The sequence below is a fragment of the Acipenser ruthenus genome, chromosome 32 (genome assembly GCF_902713425.1).
Source record: "Acipenser ruthenus chromosome 32, fAciRut3.2 maternal haplotype, whole genome shotgun sequence".
Lineage (NCBI taxonomy): Eukaryota > Metazoa > Chordata > Actinopteri > Acipenseriformes > Acipenseridae > Acipenser > Acipenser ruthenus.
The window spans coordinates 8,270,172-8,290,119 of record NC_081220.1 but is presented as its reverse complement, the minus strand read 5'-3'; the positions used below and the strand labels follow the sequence as shown (position 1 = coordinate 8,290,119).

Here is a 19,948-nt window from a genome sequence, read left to right as displayed (position 1 = left end):
AATAAAGTAATATGTAAATATTGGAATGAATAAATAAATACGTATGGGAATAAATACATTTATGTCGATATTTATGTATTTATTCATTCATTCATTCATTCATTTTAAGCAATGCTTTTTTTTCTCGTGTAGCACTATTCCGGTATTAGTTACTATGAAACATACTAAACCACCACAGCTTTTCGCTTACGGCCATACCACCTTGAGAACGCCCGATCTCGTCTGATCTCGAAAACTAAGCAAGGTTGGGCCTGGTTAGTACTTGGATGGGAGACCCCCTGGGAATACCAGGTGCTGTAAGCTTTTCTACCTACAGCTTGAAAGGGGGCGCTATTTCCCCACATATTTCGAATAATATTCTCACACTTGCTCCAACTAGAAAAAAAAAATACATTTTATTTTAACATTTAACATGAAACTTTTAACATAAGTAAATGATATGAACTCAATCCATCCTGCCCTTTTCCCATGTGTGTGTGTGTTCGAGTTTGTTAAAACATAAAAAATTACATTATTTTTCAGTTTGATAAATAGACATTGCTGTGGAATTACGTGATTTCAAAGACATTGAGATTCAATGTATTATCAGTATATCAGCCTATATATGTACAGTAAAATGGTACATGGATATGTAAATATGTTTTTCTATTTTCTAGCTGCCATGAAAACTTACTGGTGTTCCTTAAAAAGAAAAAGCAACAAATCCAACATTTGGAACAGATGGCAGCTTGAGGAGAGAAGAAGAAAGTCAAAAAGAAATATAAGTGGTTTTACTATATGGTTGCAATTAAGGACAAATATTTTAACACATTGAAATGGTCTTTGTTTTTGTTAACTTTTTCTTAACTCAAATTTTGAAAGATAAAAGTCAAACCATGAGGTAAAATATTACGAATTAACAAATTGTCTTAAGAATTGTATAATTGTTGATGTAGACCTGACTTGGAACCTTAAAAGTTTTGCTGAATGTATCGGACACTACTTCAAATATTCCACATTTTATTGGACAGGATTAAGCAATATTAAAATGTCAGATGCATGGAGAGGTGTCATTCAATAGTTGAAATGCTTTGTCAAAGAAAATGTCAAAATGAAATTTGTTTATTGCTAATTTTTCCAGAAACTACAATGTCGTCTCCAAGTCCTGTCAACAGCTGAGAACAGTAGTTAGGCCCAGGCGATGGGCATCACCAGCATTTAAAGAGGTGAAGAAACACCTTGATTTACAATCCAGGGTGAGAAGCCCACAGGCAAAACCCCCAAAAAATGGGGTCATACTTAATTAGAGAGCATCCTGAATTTGAATCAGCCTGGATTACTCGGGAGAACTGAGCAGTATTCACTCAAATATGTCATGATAACAAAAAACTCCAAGTCCCATAAGCAAGTTGATAACTCCTCAGCTCCAAGCTAGTGCCACTGGAAGCAAACTCTGTCACTTGTTTGTCTAGATCTAACTCCGGACAATGCAAAATTGAAGAAACATGGCAGTTTGATTACAACATAATTTATCATTTTTTGTTGACCCTTGCAAGGTCATAGGTCGAAGGAGAAATAAAAAAAAAATAACAACCATAGTTTCTGCACTCAGCATGTCAGAAAAACCCCAGGTAATTTATTCTAGTAAAATCTGCACTGGTTGAGTTGGTATTGAATGCCCCATATATTAACATGGTGTGCACCTCAAATAGATGGAAGATTGGGTGTTTTAGTCTTCTTTTTCTAACTTGGATTATAACTTATAATAATAAAAATGATGTTATCTCAATTTCAGACACATTTTTAAATGAGGAACTCAGAAGTCCCTGAATGAATTTTTATTTTTTATTCAGGATCAGCACATCAGCGTTATTAAAGTCAGTTTATTCTTTATTGTCTTGCCTCCTGTGTCATCCTTGTTACCCACCTGGTCTCCTTCATTCCTTATGTGTGCAGCAGCTCCCTGGCACACATGTCTCAACACTTATGGGCCAGTTCATTCTGAACAGGCAGATTTCTAATGCCCCTCCTAGAGAGCAGGAAAGCACTGAGAGGCTAAACATAAAACTACTGGAAGGATAATCTAACTGTACTGTGAGTCATCCAACCCTATCAAGTCCCACCTGTGTTCACAGCTCAGATCTCATAGAACTGTCTGTGACACTTATTGAAACACAAGTGCAGCGCTTAGAACACATATACAAATAGAACTAATCCACTCTTCTATTAAACTGTGAATTTAGTGTTTGATTGAATCCCTCTCTGGAAACAGGCATCAGTGCCCTGCCAAGCTGCACACACTGCCATCACTCACACTGACCACAAGAGGGAGCCAGAGCACTACTGCTGCCCCATACTGTAACACAGTAATAAAACAATTGAAATAGGCAGCAGCAGTGAGCTCCCAAGTCAGTCCAGTTCTTCCGTTGTTAACACAAGGCTCCTCACACCCAGTAATCTAAACACTCCAGTGTGGTCTGTGTCTGGAGGAAGGAGCTGCTCACTGTGGTGTAGTTTACATGTATGTGTCACGGGTAGGGTGTCCACGGTAACCTGTATGATACCAAGAGATTTTGTCGACTACGCCACCTTGGGTTTGGGAAGGACAAGGACCTTTGTGGCCGAGAGGAAATAGAATTTGCCCCACGCGGCTTGGCAATTTTGAGTGAGTATTTAGGGTGCTGGCCTAAATCTTCTATGACGCTGGTTTGTGGACTGACCACGACCTGCGTTCGGTTACCTGCTGGTGTGCCCTGAGGGCGATGCCTTAGGTCACCCAGTGGAGCTGTGGGGACTGGGACTGTTCGTGTGACAGTCCGAGTCTGGGGAGCTCACCAGCGGCTCGACCTACCCCATGCAGAGGCAAGGGGAGGGAGCAATGCGGCCACCTGACTGGATGTCTCGCGTTCCTGGTGAGATCTTTGCAAAATCTCCTCCACTGCTGTCCCAAACGTATGACCTGGGGATATCGGCGCATCAAGCAGCGCAGCCTTATCCACATCAGGGACCCTGGCTTGAGACAGCCATAGCTGCCTACGAGCCACCACTAAGCTAGCCAGGCTCCAGCCAAGGGCTTGCCCTTGGAGACCGGAGACTTGCAGCCGTGTGCTGGACAGGAGGCGCAGCTCCGTGGCCACAGGCCCGGGGAGTGGGGCTTCACGCAATACACCATCTAAATACGTGGTCAGCACACTAGCTGTATTAGCCAAGTGAGTTGCCTGCGCTTCTGCTGCGTAGGCTCGCTTCAAATGTGTCTCCGTCACCCTGCATTGGGGGTTCGGGCACGCCGGGTCTTTAATAAGACCACCCACTGGCGGGGCCTTAACCAAGGCTGCAATGGTGGAGTCTACCAGGAGGCGAGCGATGCGGCCTGCTTCAGCACACTGAGTCCCGCGGCCGGGTGGTCCCAGGAGGAGTGTGCCTCCTCCAAAAAATCTGGGAAGGCCGGGAACCTCTGGGGGCGGGAAGCCAGCACCTGCGTCCAGAAAACGGACCAGCGTGGTTCTGATGCTGGCGTCCAGGGGAGCTGCAGGAAAGCTGCAGCACGTCCCACGAGTGCCAAAATGGAGCTGGACAGCGGGGTGGTACTGGCTTCTGAGACACTCTCAGAACCAGGCTCTTCCTCGGCAAGGGTCTCACCCACTTGCATCTCCGAGGAGAAAGAAGCCCCGTCACCTGAGGCCGCTATAGACAGCGTGTCCCCCTGTACCAGCTGAGATGACCCTGCCCACCCCTCCTGCACTCCAAAGGAAGAGGGGGGGGGGGTATGGCGACTGGGGCTGCGGGACCTGGACAGGGGAAGAGCTCCAGGACCTGGGTCATCTTGGCCTTGAGATCCATAATGTCCATACAGGGATGAGACCCCGACATAGGCCTGGCCTTGTGCATTAGCACTGAGGCACTGCTTGCACTGCGACGAACACTGGCAAGTGTTAGCATAGTGTATACAACCACTATTGTTGCAGCAAGGATATTAACCTTGTACACCTTGTGCCGAGTACCCTGTTTACACTGGGTACTGCGCAGCACTGTGAGCTATATGCTAGGTTGACCTGTGCCTACACAATTAGCGCAACGTGCACCACATGCACTGCTTGCACTGTGCATCCCAGGCACCGTATCTACGTGAACTGTGTACCGTGTGTAATCACACTAGAGTGGTAGAGGTATCAGCACGCGTGCACATGTGTTCTGTGTGATCCGAGCACTGCACACTCCGAGTACTGAGGGCACTAAGTGCACCGCGTATCGTGCAGCGTTGTTGTGCACTACCACTGAGGCGCTGGGCACCATGTGTCGCTTATATTAAGCACCTGTGCCCCGAGATAATAACATCACGGGCTATGCGTGCGCCGCGGTACCGCAGCACCAGGGAGGCCGCTACGCTATGTGCCGACCCTAACCGCGTGGTCAACACACACACCTGGTCAGCGCAGAGCGTGTACCGGGGGGGACGCAGGGCCGAAGCCGCGGTTGGCGAGTATAAGCAGACAATAAACACGGTGAAAAATAGTACACTGTTTGTTTACAGCATTGCAAACACCATGCTGCCTAAAGAGCACACACACCACAAACAATACATTCAAAGTAATACCAATAAATATGACACACAAATAACATTAGTTTAAAATATTATTATTCAACATATACATCATTCAATAATAATAATAATAATAATAATAATAATAATAATAATAATAATAATAATAATAATAATAGGCTTGTAATCAATAAACTGCATTTCTATTATTACTTTGGAAGAGAATTCAATTGCTGAATATTTGTAGGAAGACACACAGAAAACAACAAGACACAGCAATTATTTGACACATGAAGGGAAGCAGGGATTCAGGATTTAACTGTGGAAAATTAGCAGAGAACAGAGCATACAGTGAAATAATGAAGTGCTTTCGAGAAACTCATCAATATAATGAGATCTGATTTGGACAAAGCAATTCCACACTCAGTGCAGTAATGAAGTGAACCTTTATACGCTTTGGATTCCAAACTAATCTCAACAGAAGACTTTGCTCTTGTTATTATTAAGTACGATTTCATCAACTCTACTTTACTTGTGTGTGCAGGCTAGCTTTAACCCTACCAGGACACCTGTCCTTGGCTGTAAGAATATGACTATAGTAGCTTATCCACCTGGCTGAAAACCAGAAAATCCAGCACTGTGATGGATTTTTTTCAGCTTTAGCACAAACCAGAGGTATTTACAGATACTGTAAAAAGATCACAGAATGAGTGCAATAAGGAGCCCAGTTAGAAGAAATTGAAAATCAACAAGATGAATAAACCTTGTTTGTTTGTTTATATTCTTTCATTATTTTTCTGTAATGGGGCAAGATTATCACTTTATTCCATCTTTCATTTTCTAATATTATTTAAGGTTGTTGTTTTTTGTTGTTGTTTTGTTTTTTGCTGATAGTAATCCTATACACACATTTACAAGTACAAGGAAAGCTCACCAGAGGGCACCAAAACATTACTTGTGTGGAAAAGGCCTCAACATGGCTGTCCAGGGTATTCTGTTGGGAATGGTAATGGACAGAATCCACCTGTCAGGAACTTCAGTATTAAAGCGACCACACTCCAGGATAAATTACCCTGAGAGGGAATACCTGCATCATAAATATACAGTAAAATAGACTATACAATTAAAAACAAACTCTAATACAATATATACTGTATACTATACAATAAAAATAAACTCAAATACAATATACTGTATGCTATACAATAAAAATAAACTCAAGTACAATATATACTGTATATTATACAATAAAAATAAACTCAAGTACAATATATACTGTATATTATACAATAAAAATAAACTCAAATACAATATATACTGTATACAGTATATACTTGTAATACAGTTTGCTATGATATAGAAAAAAGTGCTACACCATACAAACTCAGAGAAAAAAAAATTATCAGTGTTAATAGTATAAAATATATTCAGTATATGCTTTTTTCTATATTTTGTAGTTAAATACTTTCAAATGTATACAGCAAGATAATAGAAGCCAGGCTTAAAAACCCCCAAAGGCTCTTTTAAGAGCCACCCACTTTTCTATAAAAGCACATCGAATCGGTTTATTTTTATTGTCTGAAAAATACCGACTGGTGAGAATTGAAGCAATAAATAGTTAGTTTGTATTTGTGTGTGGCAGTGCAGCGCTGCCATGTCTGTTTGGAGCGATATCAAACACACGCCTCGCCTCAGCGCGTGTAGCTCACGTTCCCACATTAATGCCACGTTCTTTACAAAGAGACAATCTGATACAATATCAATTGACTGCTTTACTTTGTTTTCGATCGAGCTACCTTGAAACATGCTTCCAGTTGGAAATCCACCTCCTCCCGTGTTTGTGTTTTATTGCGGGGATATGTATTTTCCGTGTTTTGTTTTTTGTTTGTTTGTTTTCAGTCTGATTATAGTTTTTGAATTGGTCTATTTTCTTTAGTGTTAATGGTACATGCTTGGTTTATGTATTTTCTCTCGCCATAAATAAGTATTGCTTGCCTATTGTTGAGCGTTTCTCCGTTACAATTTTGAACCCAGACTGCTTAATCTGAATGGAATGCATTTCTTATACTGGGGATAAGCAATGTTGTCCTGAGTGACTATACTGTATTTATTTAAAAAAAGGCGCCAACAGCTCCGAAACAATAACTGCTTAACAGAATGCGCGCGCGCAGAATTCAAATGTTCCAATCAATCATTGAGAGTCTGGAATATAGCCAATGAGGAACAGAGACCCGTCCTTCAGATCTCATAGCCTATCAGAGTAGCTCAGTTCCTATATAGTCTCTGTTATCGGCTGCTTGTGCCATTTACAGGGTTTTTTTTTTTTAAATACTGTGTAGTAGAGTTTGAAAATGGCAAGAACTAAGCAGACTGCGCGTAAGTCCACCGGTGGAAAGGCGCCCAGGAAACAGCTTGCTACCAAGGCTGCTCGAAAGAGCGCCCCCGCTACCGGCGGCGTGAAGAAACCTCACCGTTACAGACCTGGCACTGTGGCTCTGAGGGAAATCCGCCGCTATCAGAAATCCACCGAGTTGTTGATCCGCAAACTGCCCTTCCAGCGGCTCGTCCGAGAAATCGCTCAGGATTTCAAGACCGACCTGCGCTTCCAGAGCTCCGCTGTAATGGCGCTGCAGGAGGCTAGCGAGGCTTACCTGGTCGGGCTCTTTGAGGACACCAACCTGTGTGCCATTCACGCCAAGAGAGTCACCATCATGCCCAAAGACATCCAGCTGGCCCGCCGAATCCGAGGAGAACGCGCTTAAACTGCAAAACCCTTAAAATACAGCGAAACTCAAAGGCTCTTCTAAGAGCCACCCACTTCTCTGAAAGTGTTATATTCCAATTTTAAATAAACAGCTGTAGTTTACACGGTAAGTGTTATATGTGTAAGTTTCGCAATTGGAACATGTTAACATTATATTAAGAGCGTTTTTCGCTTTTCCTTCCCAACGTTGTGTTTCTTTTAAACCATCAAATCTATAGATGGAAAGAGAGGCTACATTTTAGGCCAAAATAAAAATCTGATATCAGATATAAAAAAAATGCCTCGTTTATTATCGGCGGAATTTCGGGAGGTGAACCGGCTCGGACTCGCTCAGCTTGTTCGGTGTGTAACAGGAACAGCTTCGAGTCTTTTCTCAGAATCAGTTTGTTCTGTTTCTGTTCTAGCATCTTGGCTGACAGCGATGTGGGGATGATGGGGTTTGTGCTTGGTGATGTTTTTTTTCAGTCGACAAGTTCAAACCAGTATTTATATAATATGTAAAATAGCAACATTAATAAAATTGAGTCAAATACATAAAAACAATCTCGCTGTACAGTACAGACCATCGTAAATCGAGTCTGTTTATTGTAGTTTTCCAGTATTGCAGATACAGTTGTCATTGATCTAATGTATAATGTGCACAATGTGATAATTTTAATTGTAAGTCGCCCTGGTTAAGGGCGTCTGCTAAGAAATAATAATAAAAATAAAAGAATTGAACAATGTGACGTTTCCAAATCTAACACGAAATACTGTACAACTGCATTATGGCTTTTGATAGACTTTTACGACATCATTTCGTAGTTTATTTGATTACATGTCAAATAAAAGATGTAAATGAGGTTATTAATTATTTTAAAGGTGTTTCAATCATAGAATTCGAGATAATGCAACACCTTTGTCCACAGCTGTACCTGCGGGGCGGCGCCATGTTTCACCGTCTTGGACTGCTCGCCGAGGAGAGCGGGCTGTTCCACCGAGAAAGCGGAACACGTTCCACGGCAGCACATTCCACACATCGCCCTGTGTTTACAAGGACAACCTGCTCTTTTAGAAAGATGTTTTGGCTCTGAAAAGAGCCTTTGGGTTCAATGTCGCATCGTCGCTTTAACTGATCACTTCTTTTTAGGAGCCGCCTTCTTCGCTGCGGGTTTAGCTGCCTTGGTCGCCTTTTTAGGTTTAGGCGCTGTCTTCGCTTTCTTCGGGCTCTTCTTTACGACCTTTTTAGGCTTGGCAGCCGCTTTCTTCGGGCTCTTGGGCGCCTTCTTTACAGCTTTCGGTTTCTTCGCTTTCGTAGGAGTCTTCTTGGGTGTCGCTGCTTTCTTTGCCGAAACCTTTTTCGTTGTTTTCTTGACAACCGCTTTCTTTGCCGCTGGTTTCTTTGGAGCTGCCGCCTTCTTGGCCGCCTTCTCCTTGGCTTCAGCTGCTTTTTTGTTGAGCTTGAAGGAGCCCGAGGCGCCGGTGCCCTTGGTCTGTAGCAGGGTCTCCTTGGTCACCAGGCTCTTGAGGGCTCTATTGACGTGGGAGTTGTTCTTCTCCACATCGTAGCCGCCGGCCTGCAGGATCTTCTTGAGCGCCGCCACAGACAGCCCGCTGCGCTCCTTGGAGGCAGACACAGCCTTGACGATGAGCTCCGACACGCTGGGACCCGATTTCTTGGGCTTTGCCGCGGTCTTTTTCTTGAGAGCTTTAGCCGGAGCAGGAGCGGCTGGTGCTGGAGCAGTTTCTGCCATTTCTAATATTTCAACACGGAGAAAACTCAAACTTAATACTAAACTGTTCTGTGTGTCACAGAATGTGAGCAGGAAGGCGGAGAGCGGAACTTATCCACACGATGAGAACCGTGTAGACTCAACTGACCCGCAGGCAACAGATTCATTATGAAAACGTCCTGTCTTGTGTTTTCACGCAGCACAAAATATACAATTTGATAATGAAATTGGAACAAATGTACACAAACAACCGGGGGTATCAAAGCAGAAGGCTTGTGTTTACAATATAACGTATTCTTTAACCAGGACCTTTACTGCATCTTTAATTGAGGTGACCAAAACTGCACTATCCTCCAGCGAAACCAAACTGCTCGCTCTGTACTTCGCTAGATTTTTTTGAATATAAGATGACAATTGTATTATTTAAAGTAACTGTATGATTGGTTTCACAAACGAGAAAGCTAGGCAAACACAACTTAAGTTTGAAGCGTGAAGTTTGTAAAACTGGACATTTAATCACCTTTATGTGCGGTGCGGTTAATACACTGCATCACGTTCTGCCGGATCATCCCCTTGTAATCGATTGGGAGAATTACTTTGTTGAATTGTATTTCTCTTCACCCCTGACCCACACTTGTTGCAACAATGTAATTACCCTGGCATCAGCACAGCATTCTCTGAGTAGTTTAAATATTTCATTAGTAGTGTATTTCATAGGCAATGCCACCTCTGCCTCCTGGTGAGGAAAAAAGGTTATTTTTCCACTGTGTGTTTGCCTGCAGAAATACATAACCATTATGTTGGAAAACAATGTGTAAAAACTTATTTGGAATCAGGTTAAAGGACATTTCCATAAATTCATTCACATTCGCGTTGTTAATCAGCAACACTATGCAGGGAATGCGAGTCAGCAGTTTGGTGGTTAACACGCGCTCACAGACACGGCTCAGTGGTGGGCGGGTCTAATGTGTGCGCGCTCTTCTTTGCTGGCTTCTTTTTCAATCAGGTCCGGTCTGCGTGTATGTATTAGAGCCTCAGCCCTCGTTTCAAGTATTGTGTTATTTTCATAATACGGATCTACAGCATGTCTGGAAGAGGCAAAGGTGGTAAAGGACTCGGGAAAGGAGGCGCTAAGCGGCATCGCAAAGTGCTCCGTGATAACATCCAGGGCATCACCAAGCCCGCTATCCGCCGCCTGGCTCGCCGCGGAGGAGTGAAGCGAATTTCCGGGCTGATCTATGAAGAGACCCGCGGGGTGTTGAAGGTGTTCCTGGAGAATGTGATCCGGGATGCCGTCACCTACACGGAGCACGCCAAGAGAAAGACCGTCACCGCTATGGATGTGGTGTACGCTCTGAAGCGCCAGGGTCGCACTCTGTACGGATTCGGGGGTTAAAGATTTGGACACAAGGACACGAACACAAAGGCTCTTTTAAGAGCCGCCCACCTTTTCATTTAAAGAGTTTTCAATTCTGAAACAAGCTAAATTTTAGTACACCACTAAAATCTTCAAAAGAATAAAATCACATTTTTCAAAATGTTTTATACTGTTATCTCCCCAGTGTTTTCTTTGTTGTTTTAAAATGGCTATTTAGACCTATTTCACGCTGTGTAACGAGAGTATTTTAGGCTGAAACTTAAGTGTTGGATTTTTAACTCTTTACACAAATCCAGAAAAAAATAAAATTAAAATAAGCATTTCAGTTAATAAATCAATAAAAATCAATTAATTGAATGGAATTGTATTTTAAAAAGTGAACATTTTCAGTAATAATGAGAAAATACGAGCTCGGTTTTATCCGATTCCGTGCAGAATTAAAGTCAGATAAGAAATAAAACACTTAAAAAAAAAAAAAAAAAAAAAAAAAAAAAAGTCTTATCTAATTTTATTTTCAGTACATTTTGTAATCAGTATAATAAATTAAAAGCAGCAGATCCTGATTCAGCTTTGAGCTCCACGATGTCGTCTTTTCTGTATTTGAGTTGAAGTTTCGCCATTCAAGCTGCTGTGAAACAATCGGGACTCTGGGATGAGGAAGAAATCAAAGAGCATCAGCATTGATCGTGTGTTTCTACATTTAACGTGTTTAATGAGCACAAAAAGTGACGTGGATTTGATTATTTATATTTCTATATTTAAGACGCATCGGGTGTGGATTTCAGTATTGCTGTATACTGAGTTCTTCATGTATTTAATAAATGAAAAACAAAAGACCTAAACTAACCGATCAAGAAAAAAGGCGCCGAATTCAAACCTGAACTCGAGAGAAAGAAAAAAAAAAGATCTCAGCTCGCGGCAAAGTCACCACCCCCTCTGTTGCGTTTCCAGTGAACAACCAATCACATCGAAGTACTCCGTCACTCGGGAGCGTTGCTAGGTTACCAGGTCAAATTTCTCACTCTAAAGGGTTGTTTAGTAATAATTTGCATACAGGCTGTATAAATACTGGGGCTCTGGGGGCTGGTTACTCATTCATCTTTCAAAAAGCATCAGAGAAGGAAAATGCCAGAACCGAAAGCTGCACCCGCGCCGAAGAAAGGCTCCAAGAAGGCTGTTGCCAAGACCCAGCCTAAGGGAGGGAAGAAGCGCAGAAAGACCAGGAAGGAGAGCTACGCGATCTACGTGTACAAAGTGCTGAAGCAGGTCCACCCCGACACCGGCATCTCTTCCAAGGCGATGGGCATCATGAACTCGTTCGTCAACGACATTTTCGAGCGCATCGCCGGCGAGTCGTCCCGCCTGGCTCACTACAACAAGCGCTCCACCATCACTTCCCGGGAGATCCAGACAGCCGTGCGCCTCCTGCTGCCCGGAGAGCTGGCCAAGCACGCCGTGTCTGAGGGCACCAAGGCCGTCACCAAGTACACCAGCTCCAAGTAAACCGAGACCGCCCCCGCTCCGTCTTTACAACACAAAGGCTCTTCTGAGAGCCACCCAAATACCGCAAAAAGAGTACAATTCTCATTTCAGTTCTCTGCACATTTTAAAATGGAAATGTTTAAGGTAAGGAGGCTTACGTATTTATTTGGGAATACATGTAGTTTTAGTTTCATAAACTAAATGTTTATCGGGTTTTATGAATTTTATTTTTCTTGTAAAAATCGATTCGAATCTGTTTAATTTCGGCGGGAAAAATTAAATATGGATTGTTTCGACAAAACTGCGAATATTACAAGAAACATTACATTTGAGTTATAATAAGCGTTCTTAATTATTGAACACTATGCTTTTGTTGGTATCTCATTTATTTCATGTATATCGCTGCCTCCACTGGCATGCATTCTGTTGTACTTTGCAATTCAAAGGTTTGGTTGTGCATTGTTCTAAATCGAGAGTAGAACCGAGGCCAGTTTGAATTTCAGTGTTAACATTCATATATTATGTTTGTTTTTTATTAATCCAGTGAAATACACTGCCCAACTCTGTGTGTATATAAACCTTGATTAAAAAAAATAACGTGCTTGATAATGTTAGTTGTCCAGTTTGTTTACATGCTCTCCATTTGCAAGCAGCAGCGCTTGCTGGAGCATCTTGAGAAACGCAGCCGTCTGTTTAAGTGAGATAGAGAGATCTCAATGACACGACACGTGATCTTCGTTCTGTTTGCACCAAGATCACCTCGAACAACGAAATGGACCTGGATCAATATGGAGATGGAGAGATTCGCCTGTAACAGAACTCCCATAGGCTATACTGCAGAACTTGTCTATTGCCATTGTGCTTTTTCTTTCTCCACTAGATGGCACTCTTCTCTCATTTGTAACGTCTTTATCTTTGGTTCATTAATAAAGAAACGGATGCCACTCTTCCTTGTAAGTGGGGATAAGCACAAGTTATTTTCAAATGTAATGTTTTTATTTAAGTTCATCTAGTCCTGCGTAGTGCAAATCACATTACTATATTTTTATATCAGTCAAGGCCTATTTAAAATGTTCTTAAATTGTTTTAACATTAGCATTGATCAATTTGAAATTTGCGCTAGTAACATATATAATCTCAGCGCTATAATTTATTTCAGCTCTTATGAAAGACAAGTATCCTTGTGCATTATATTATCCTTGATAGCGAAATGTAATATTAATTAATTGCCTTCAGTTAATATTTTAGAAAAACTACTTTGCTAACAAAAGAAACACAAGCTAGCAGAGGATGGTTTCGATCCATCGACCTCTGGGTTATGGGCCCAGCACGCTTCCGCTGCGCCACTCTGCTACAGCTGCCTCATGACTGAATTACCAAGCAGCAGAAAAAAAAAAAAAACTGAACTCATCGTTTTAACCAGTCACACGGCAGTGGCCGGGCCGAACCATGGAAACGTTACAAATCAGGGATGATCAGTTTTCTTTTCTCCCAAATACGGTATGCAGAGTATGCAACTTTTCTGCCCACTTTGATCACAGGCAGTTTTATCCCCCAGTTTCAGCTGCCAATTCCAATATTCTGTCTCTAAAGTATCTTAAATCGTGGAAAGCGCTCTTTGTTTAAAATTACACTGAAGACTTATTTTGTTCGACCAGCCTTACAATTAGATATTTTGTTGTTTTTAAGTAGATTTTGTGAAGCGCATATGGGGTGCTATATAAAATATATATGATTAATAGATAGATTGATTGAATGTTAGCCTGCGTTCGGTCTGGCAGGTTTAATTCTTCAAAAGACAACGCCGAAGGGTCTGATAAATGACATTGTAATTATTTGAGATGATGCATGTAGACAATAATGTAAAAATGGTTGTTTTAGAATTTGTATCATTTAATTTCATTTTTCTTTTTAAATGTGGAGCTGTTTTATAGTTATTAATGTATTATTATTAGGCTTGTAGTATTAATATTATTCATAATGTTCATTATTAACGTCGGTATTGTCGGTATTAAACACAGCCAGATATGAGGTTCAGTCCAAACAGAGCGCCGAACTCAGCGAGGTCCAGCAGGGGACAGTAACTTCACACGGGGCCATTTCATCAACCATCACCTCACAAACACTAACAAGCAAATCATTATTATTCTCCATTTTTAAAAGTCGCTCAGCGCTCTCCTGTAGCAGAGCGTTAAGTCATTTAAATTCAGCTCCGTGTGCTTTCTGAGCGGCTCACTTACTAACGCGCCTGAATGCATCGCATTGAACACAGCGCTGAAAGAGCCAACATGGCGAACTCTGGCATCCAGTTTCATAACCGCCTCCGACAGGGAGGCCAGCCAATCAGGCTCACATGCTGGGGATAGAGTGTTTCTACAGCCAATCAGGCTCACATGCTGGGGATAGAGTGTTTCTACAGCCAATCAGGCTCACATGCTGGGGATAGAGTGTTTATACAGCCAATAATAAGCGATGGGTCCAACCAGGCCCGCCTTCTGCTAGTGACGCTTTCATTTCAGTGCAGGAAATAGAGAGGTTTGTTTTGTTCATGTGTGGAGAGGTGGTTGCAGTCAGTGATGATTTTACAACACGCTGTCTCCTGCTGTTTAAAATATTTAGGCTGGGATGAAATGTTTTCTAATAATTAGTGATTTTTGTGTTTGTTTATTACCTGCACGGAGTTCCGTGAAAAGGAAAGCATCCCTTTTCTGTGTTGAATTTCACACACAGAGCGGAGCGCGTCAGTCGCAGCTACAGACAAGTCGAGCTTTTCAATGAGATGATTTACTGAGAAACAAACGCGTTGAAGCTCCAGCAGAGCTCTGCGCGATTCTGAAAGACCAAAGTAAAGTTACTCCTTGCAAAGCATGTTGTTTGTGTTCTTTCTTTATCACACCAGAAGCAGTGATGAATATATTTGAATGGGAAGGCTACAGTTAAAAATAAATATTAGTAAATAATATGAAAAGAGGATTCCGCTACTCCAGTCTGAAACTCAAACCAGTGAAGATGGACGCGTCAGTGTGTCCGTGTCGCTCTTTCAAGACGAGCTCGCCTCTACCATCGAGCACGCAGTGAAAGCGGCTCTACACACCGTCTTGTGCGCGATTACTAAAGTTGCCGGCAGCAAATTCACTGAATTCAGAGTGGAAATGGAACAAAAAGGAGAAAGAGAATGAAAGTCTGAAGCTGAGATTGGAAATATCAGAGAACGAGCTGAAAGCTGTGCGAGGGTGTATAAACGCTGCAGATGCAGACATTAAACAACCTTTAATATTTCAAGGTAAGATTGATGTTATTGTGTGGTATTGCTTGGTCAATCAAACACCTTAAACCACCTTCTATTGGAAAGATCTTGGTTAGAATTTCTCTTAAGACACGTTTTAAAGTGTTTGATTATAATAAACGCAGCTCTGTCCTGATATTGGTTATAAAGAGTCAAATCGAGGCATTGTATTATTTTATATATTTAAATAAGTATTCTAGAAAGTACTAGATTGGTAAATCTTAACCAGTCTAATTTAGAAGGCTTCAATGGTATCCTTCTGGTAAAGTGATGTCTTGTATAGAGTCCCACTGAGACAGTCACAGACCATATTGCAGAGGGTTAGAATAATGATTTGTGATTTAATATCAACATACAGGCAGCAGCACATGGGGTTTCAGTGTTTGATTGAACTGTTTGACTGCAAATCTATTGTTAGATAAATGGTTTCATTGTATTCCGCTCCAGTGCTGTTGAGTTTGTCTTTGGTACAGTCGCGGCTCATTCGCTGCTCGTTCTTTTGCTTTAGTGCTGTTTCCTTCTTGTTCCACACACACACATTTACACGATCTTTCCAGACCTCACTGTGTCAATAAAGGGGCGGCAGCAGCACCCTGCCTGCACCAATCCACTGTAAGATTTTGGACCCGAGTGGTTCCACAAGTTCAATTAAGGTTTGAAGTTGGAGGAAGTAAATACAACACAGTACGGTCTCTAAATAAAGTCTCTAAATAAAGTACTTTGTTCAGCTGATGGTAAGCAGAATTAGGAAACGGTCGCTCATATTGCTTATAAACATTTACTAATCCAGGTTATTATTTAAGAGCAGAGATGAGTTTGCACAGGATACATACAATAGGGAGAGCCACACCATTACAAATGTATTTTAATACTACAAGGGATGTTATTTGATTTATATCTACAGGTCACGTGGCATTGCACAAGTAAGCTTCCAGTGTTGTTGCTAATGATTATTACACAGGTGGAGTTTGTACAAAAAACATATGGCTGCACTTTAAAAAGTTTGAGTTGTGTAAATCACATGTTTAAATGAAACTGCTTTGAGAATAAGCAGGCTATCCTGCTGCAGTCGCTTGTCTGCTCATTGTATTTGACACATTGAAACTTGTATTCTGCGTTGACCGTTTCCTTCAAAACCGTTCTCACAATACAGGATCAGGTAACAAAAAGACATTCCTCAGACACTTTGCTAAGACTGCAAGTCTCCTGGCTTGGTTTCTAAGCATGTTTGCAGTAGAGAAATGGATGTTTGCATTAGAACAATGCAAAGGCAGAACGGCAGTCATGATGGTGATTGACAGGGAGGTAGAAGTGGATGCAATGCTCCAGTGTGAGGCTACAGGAGGTGAGAAAGCCCAGCAGCACTGAGGCTTGTTTTGTACAGGACGTAGAATAATAATGTTCATATGAAAATGCCTTTTCCTTCACTTTGTTCATAGGAACACAAACACAGCGTTAACCGATAATTGCAATGTAGAATAACAGGAATGGTATCAATACCATCATGTACCTAAACCACCAAACTATTATACCGGCTCACCCCTATACGAAATAACTGAGGAACAGTAACTTTAAATCCCTGATCAAAGCAACCAACAAACATAGCTAGTAAGTAAGAGATCTAATTGTATACAGTTTTGTTTCCCACAGATCCCAAAGAGAGCCACGCTATCCCTGAATCTGAAGCACAGGAGTGGCCAAAGATAGAAGCAGCTTACACACAAGAGGAGTCCTTTGAGCAGGAGTGGTGTGCAAGTCTAATGCAGGTTACAGAGCTGGCATGTGTTAAAGATGAAGAGGTCCCTCAACAGGAATGTGTTCCTATTAAAGAGGAATTCATAGAGCAGGAATGTGTCCCCATCGCAGAGGAACTTCCCCATGAAAATCATGTCTGTACACTTGAGGAGAACAACAAGCTGGGATCCAACCTGTGTGATGACTCTCTATCTGAATGTGAACTGGGATTTAGAGGTAATCCTACAAAACAAGCAGCATTGAGCTGCCTGTTCATCCTGCAGAACCTGGTACTGAACACCAGCAGTGTGCTTGAGATTCATATTTTAACCAAGGGGAGCTGCCCAGCCACTATGTCAACAAGGACATCACTGTGCTTGCTTCTGAGGCACCTGCTAGATGTGCAGCCGCTGCCACGCCTCTTTAGAATGCTGTTAGATCAGCGGTGTCCAATCACGGTCCTGGAGGCCATTCCGCTCCACATTGAACAGACTCAGTTATATAAAGTGATACTCCTGTGTCTGGATGGACACCCCTGTGTTAGATCTTTGCCTTCCCTCATTCCTGGTAGACTGTTTGCAGTTGTGCTGCTCCCACAGCTTTACAGAGCTGCAGGGATCACGTGTCCCATCACTGGGTGATGCCAAATCCAGTCGGGTTATTCAGCGTCACCAGAAGAAACATTTCAGTAGAGAGTTCCTGTGGAGAATGTATGCAGCAGGATCGCCAAAATTAGTCTTATTTTATTTCATTTTTAAAAGCTCATCTCATGGCAACTATCCTGAGGACTGTAATGTTTGCTCGCAACACCACATTTCACTTTTGTGTGTCTCACAGTAAGCATTGCTGTGTTATTATTGTCACAGTACAGTAAGTACGTGTGTGGAGGTGTTCTGTACAGCAGACCAGTGAATCAGTTTCAGCTGGGAGGGGATTCTGGGCATTGTAGTTTTACCGGATCTTTGCTCTACAGATATTTTACACAAGAAAGTTTGATTTATAAAAAAATGAGTTGTGGAAAATCCAAACCCCTCCAGCCCTACATAGTTCTGCATGTCGTGTGTCTTCAATACAGCTAGAATAAAAAGACACGGTGCAGTGCGTGGGATTGCAAATGGAATTTCTATATTAATTATTATCAAAAAAAATAAATATATATTAGATAAATTGCTGTGACTGAAACTTGCGGGACACTAACTGGTAAATGAATCCGCCTCATCTCAAGCAACCAATCACTGAACTGCTCATTCGCTTGTGTTCAGAACAGTGCATGTGGAAGAATTCTGTACAATAACCTTTGTCTCTCTTCTCTTTCTTTCTTTAGCTTCTAAAGTAGATGAAGGAGAACACGACTCCACTCTATCACCCCAGTGCAAAAACTCTTCTAGAGGCAAACCACAGTGCAAGAAACACAGAGAAACGACACCCCAAGAAGAGTATGTGAAGACATTGAGAACTCACTCAGTTAAAATCCCTTCTTTACAGGACAGTCACCCACTTACTGTGGAGAGTACAGAGACGGCACATTCTGTGTGTTTTAACAATTCTGAAACCCAGGGCAACTTGAAGACCTTGCCTCATTCTATTGAAGGTGGGAAGAGTTCCTGTCAATTAGACGCTCCTGAAACTCACAAGGGAAATCCCACAGGAGGGACTACGTTTTCCTGGGCTGATTGTGGGAAGAGTTTCAATCATATATCACTGCTTAAAAGACACCAGCGCATTCACACAGGAGAGAAACCTTCCCACATACAGACCAGTGATAAGAGTTTCACACAGTTAGGAAATCTTCATTCACACCAGCACATTCACATAAGAGAGAAACCTTATCACTGTACTGAGTGTGGGAAGAGATTAAGTAATTTAGGAAACCTTAAAATCCACCAGCGCATTCACACAGGAGAGAAACCTTATCACTGTGCTGTTTGTGGGAAGAGATTCAACCAGTTAGGACACCTTAAAAGACACCATAACATTCACATAGGTGTGTAATCCTATCCCTGCACTTAGTGTGAAGAAGTGAAGTCAGTTGCAGACTCTTACAGGACTAGAGAACATTCTCAGAAATGCAGACACTTGGGGACAACTAAACAACAGGAGTGCATTTGACTAAATACAGAAATATTAACTGAAAACAGAAGTGGCTTGATAAATCTGGTCACCCCTAATCACAATTTGTTCAGATCAAAAACTCACCAAAATCTGTGTTCATCATGTTGTTGAGCATTCTGATTGTGTTACATCACATTAGTAATATATTAAATAGATTGTTATTATGAGTACAAGTTTCTCTTTTTCCTCCTGCACTGCTCAGCCTCTTGCAGTGTTTTGTGTGGAATCTTCCCTGATACCATGGTGAATCTGCGGTACCTCAAGACGCAGCACAGTATACCACAGTTATCATGCGGGCAGCTTGAAGTGTAAAATCAATACTGTTTCCAGCAGGGTGCACCAGAGAGCTTTTAGCACTTTAATGGGCTGCATACCATTGCTTCTTAACAAGGTGATTTCTGCTCCCGATGTGTTGAATACTCCCCTCTCTCTCTAGTACTTGTCTCTGCTGTGCTTGAAAGAGTGACTACAGTTAACTTCAACTTTTTAAAACCTTTAGTCTCCTCTAGTCTTTTTTTTTTGTTCCAGACTGAATAGATTTAGTTCCCTCAACTGTTCTCTCAGCATATTTAGGGTTGGTTGAGTGTACAAGGAAAACAACTGACTCTGGAGAGGAGTTACCAATCAATGCCAGCACACTGGAGATCCAGAATTCAGAACACAGAACCAGGGAGGACATCCGGCCCATCAGTGCAGCAGCTGATTGATCTCAAAACTGTTAAGTAGGGTCTTAAAGGATCCCAGCCCTAGCAACATGACTTGGTAACCCATTCCATCCCCTCACCACACTCTGTGAGAAGGTGTCTCCTACCCTCTGTCCTATGGCTATCCACACTTAATTTCCAGCAGTGTCCTCTGGCCCTGGTGTCAGTGCTATGCTTGAGGTATTAGTTTGGGTTAATTTTAAGCCCTGGGATTAGTCTTCACCTTTATGATTGCTTCCCCGTTGCTGGTAGAAATG

At 42.0% G+C, this 19,948-nt stretch overlaps 4 protein-coding genes and 1 non-coding gene across 7 annotated transcripts; 4 read left to right on the top strand and 1 right to left on the bottom strand.

The window, feature by feature from the left end:
* Positions 1 to 184: 184 nt before the first annotated feature.
* On the top strand, positions 185 to 303 carry LOC131703481 (5S ribosomal RNA). Its single transcript, XR_009309932.1, has one exon. It is a non-coding gene; the product is annotated as a 5S ribosomal RNA (ribosomal RNA).
* Positions 304 to 6,852: 6,549 nt separating this feature from the next.
* Positions 6,853 to 7,334, top strand: LOC131703002 (histone H3). The gene has a single exon (XM_059005879.1). The coding sequence runs from the start codon at positions 6,871 to 6,873 to the stop codon at positions 7,279 to 7,281; it is 411 nt and encodes a 136-aa protein (XP_058861862.1). The 5' UTR covers positions 6,853 to 6,870; the 3' UTR covers positions 7,282 to 7,334.
* A 1,037-nt stretch (positions 7,335 to 8,371) lies between these two features.
* LOC131703000 (histone H1-like) lies at positions 8,372 to 9,079 on the bottom strand. The gene has a single exon (XM_059005876.1). It carries the CDS (start codon positions 9,014 to 9,016, stop codon positions 8,399 to 8,401), a length of 618 nt encoding a protein of 205 aa, XP_058861859.1. The 5' UTR covers positions 9,017 to 9,079; the 3' UTR covers positions 8,372 to 8,398.
* Positions 9,080 to 10,044: 965 nt separating this feature from the next.
* Positions 10,045 to 10,439, top strand: LOC131703009 (histone H4). Its single transcript, XM_059005888.1, has one exon. The coding sequence runs from the start codon at positions 10,080 to 10,082 to the stop codon at positions 10,389 to 10,391; it is 312 nt and encodes a 103-aa protein (XP_058861871.1). The 5' UTR covers positions 10,045 to 10,079; the 3' UTR covers positions 10,392 to 10,439.
* Positions 10,440 to 11,456: 1,017 nt separating this feature from the next.
* Positions 11,457 to 19,154, top strand: LOC131702979 (histone H2B 3-like). 3 transcript variants are annotated; one of them, XM_059005847.1, is made up of 3 exons: positions 11,457 to 11,999; positions 16,792 to 17,112; positions 18,200 to 19,154. In XM_059005847.1, the coding sequence occupies exon 1, from the start codon at positions 11,499 to 11,501 to the stop codon at positions 11,874 to 11,876; it is 378 nt and encodes a 125-aa protein (XP_058861830.1). In that variant the 5' UTR covers positions 11,457 to 11,498; the 3' UTR covers positions 11,877 to 11,999; positions 16,792 to 17,112; positions 18,200 to 19,154. The 3 variants fall into 3 exon arrangements, 2 of the variants coding, with proteins under 2 accessions (XP_058861830.1, XP_058861829.1); XM_059005846.1 differs by having other exon boundaries at positions 11,869 to 11,999; XR_009309629.1 differs by lacking the exons at positions 11,457 to 11,999; positions 18,200 to 19,154 and adding an exon at positions 14,391 to 15,138 and having other exon boundaries at positions 16,792 to 17,511.
* Positions 19,155 to 19,948: the final 794 nt, after the last annotated feature.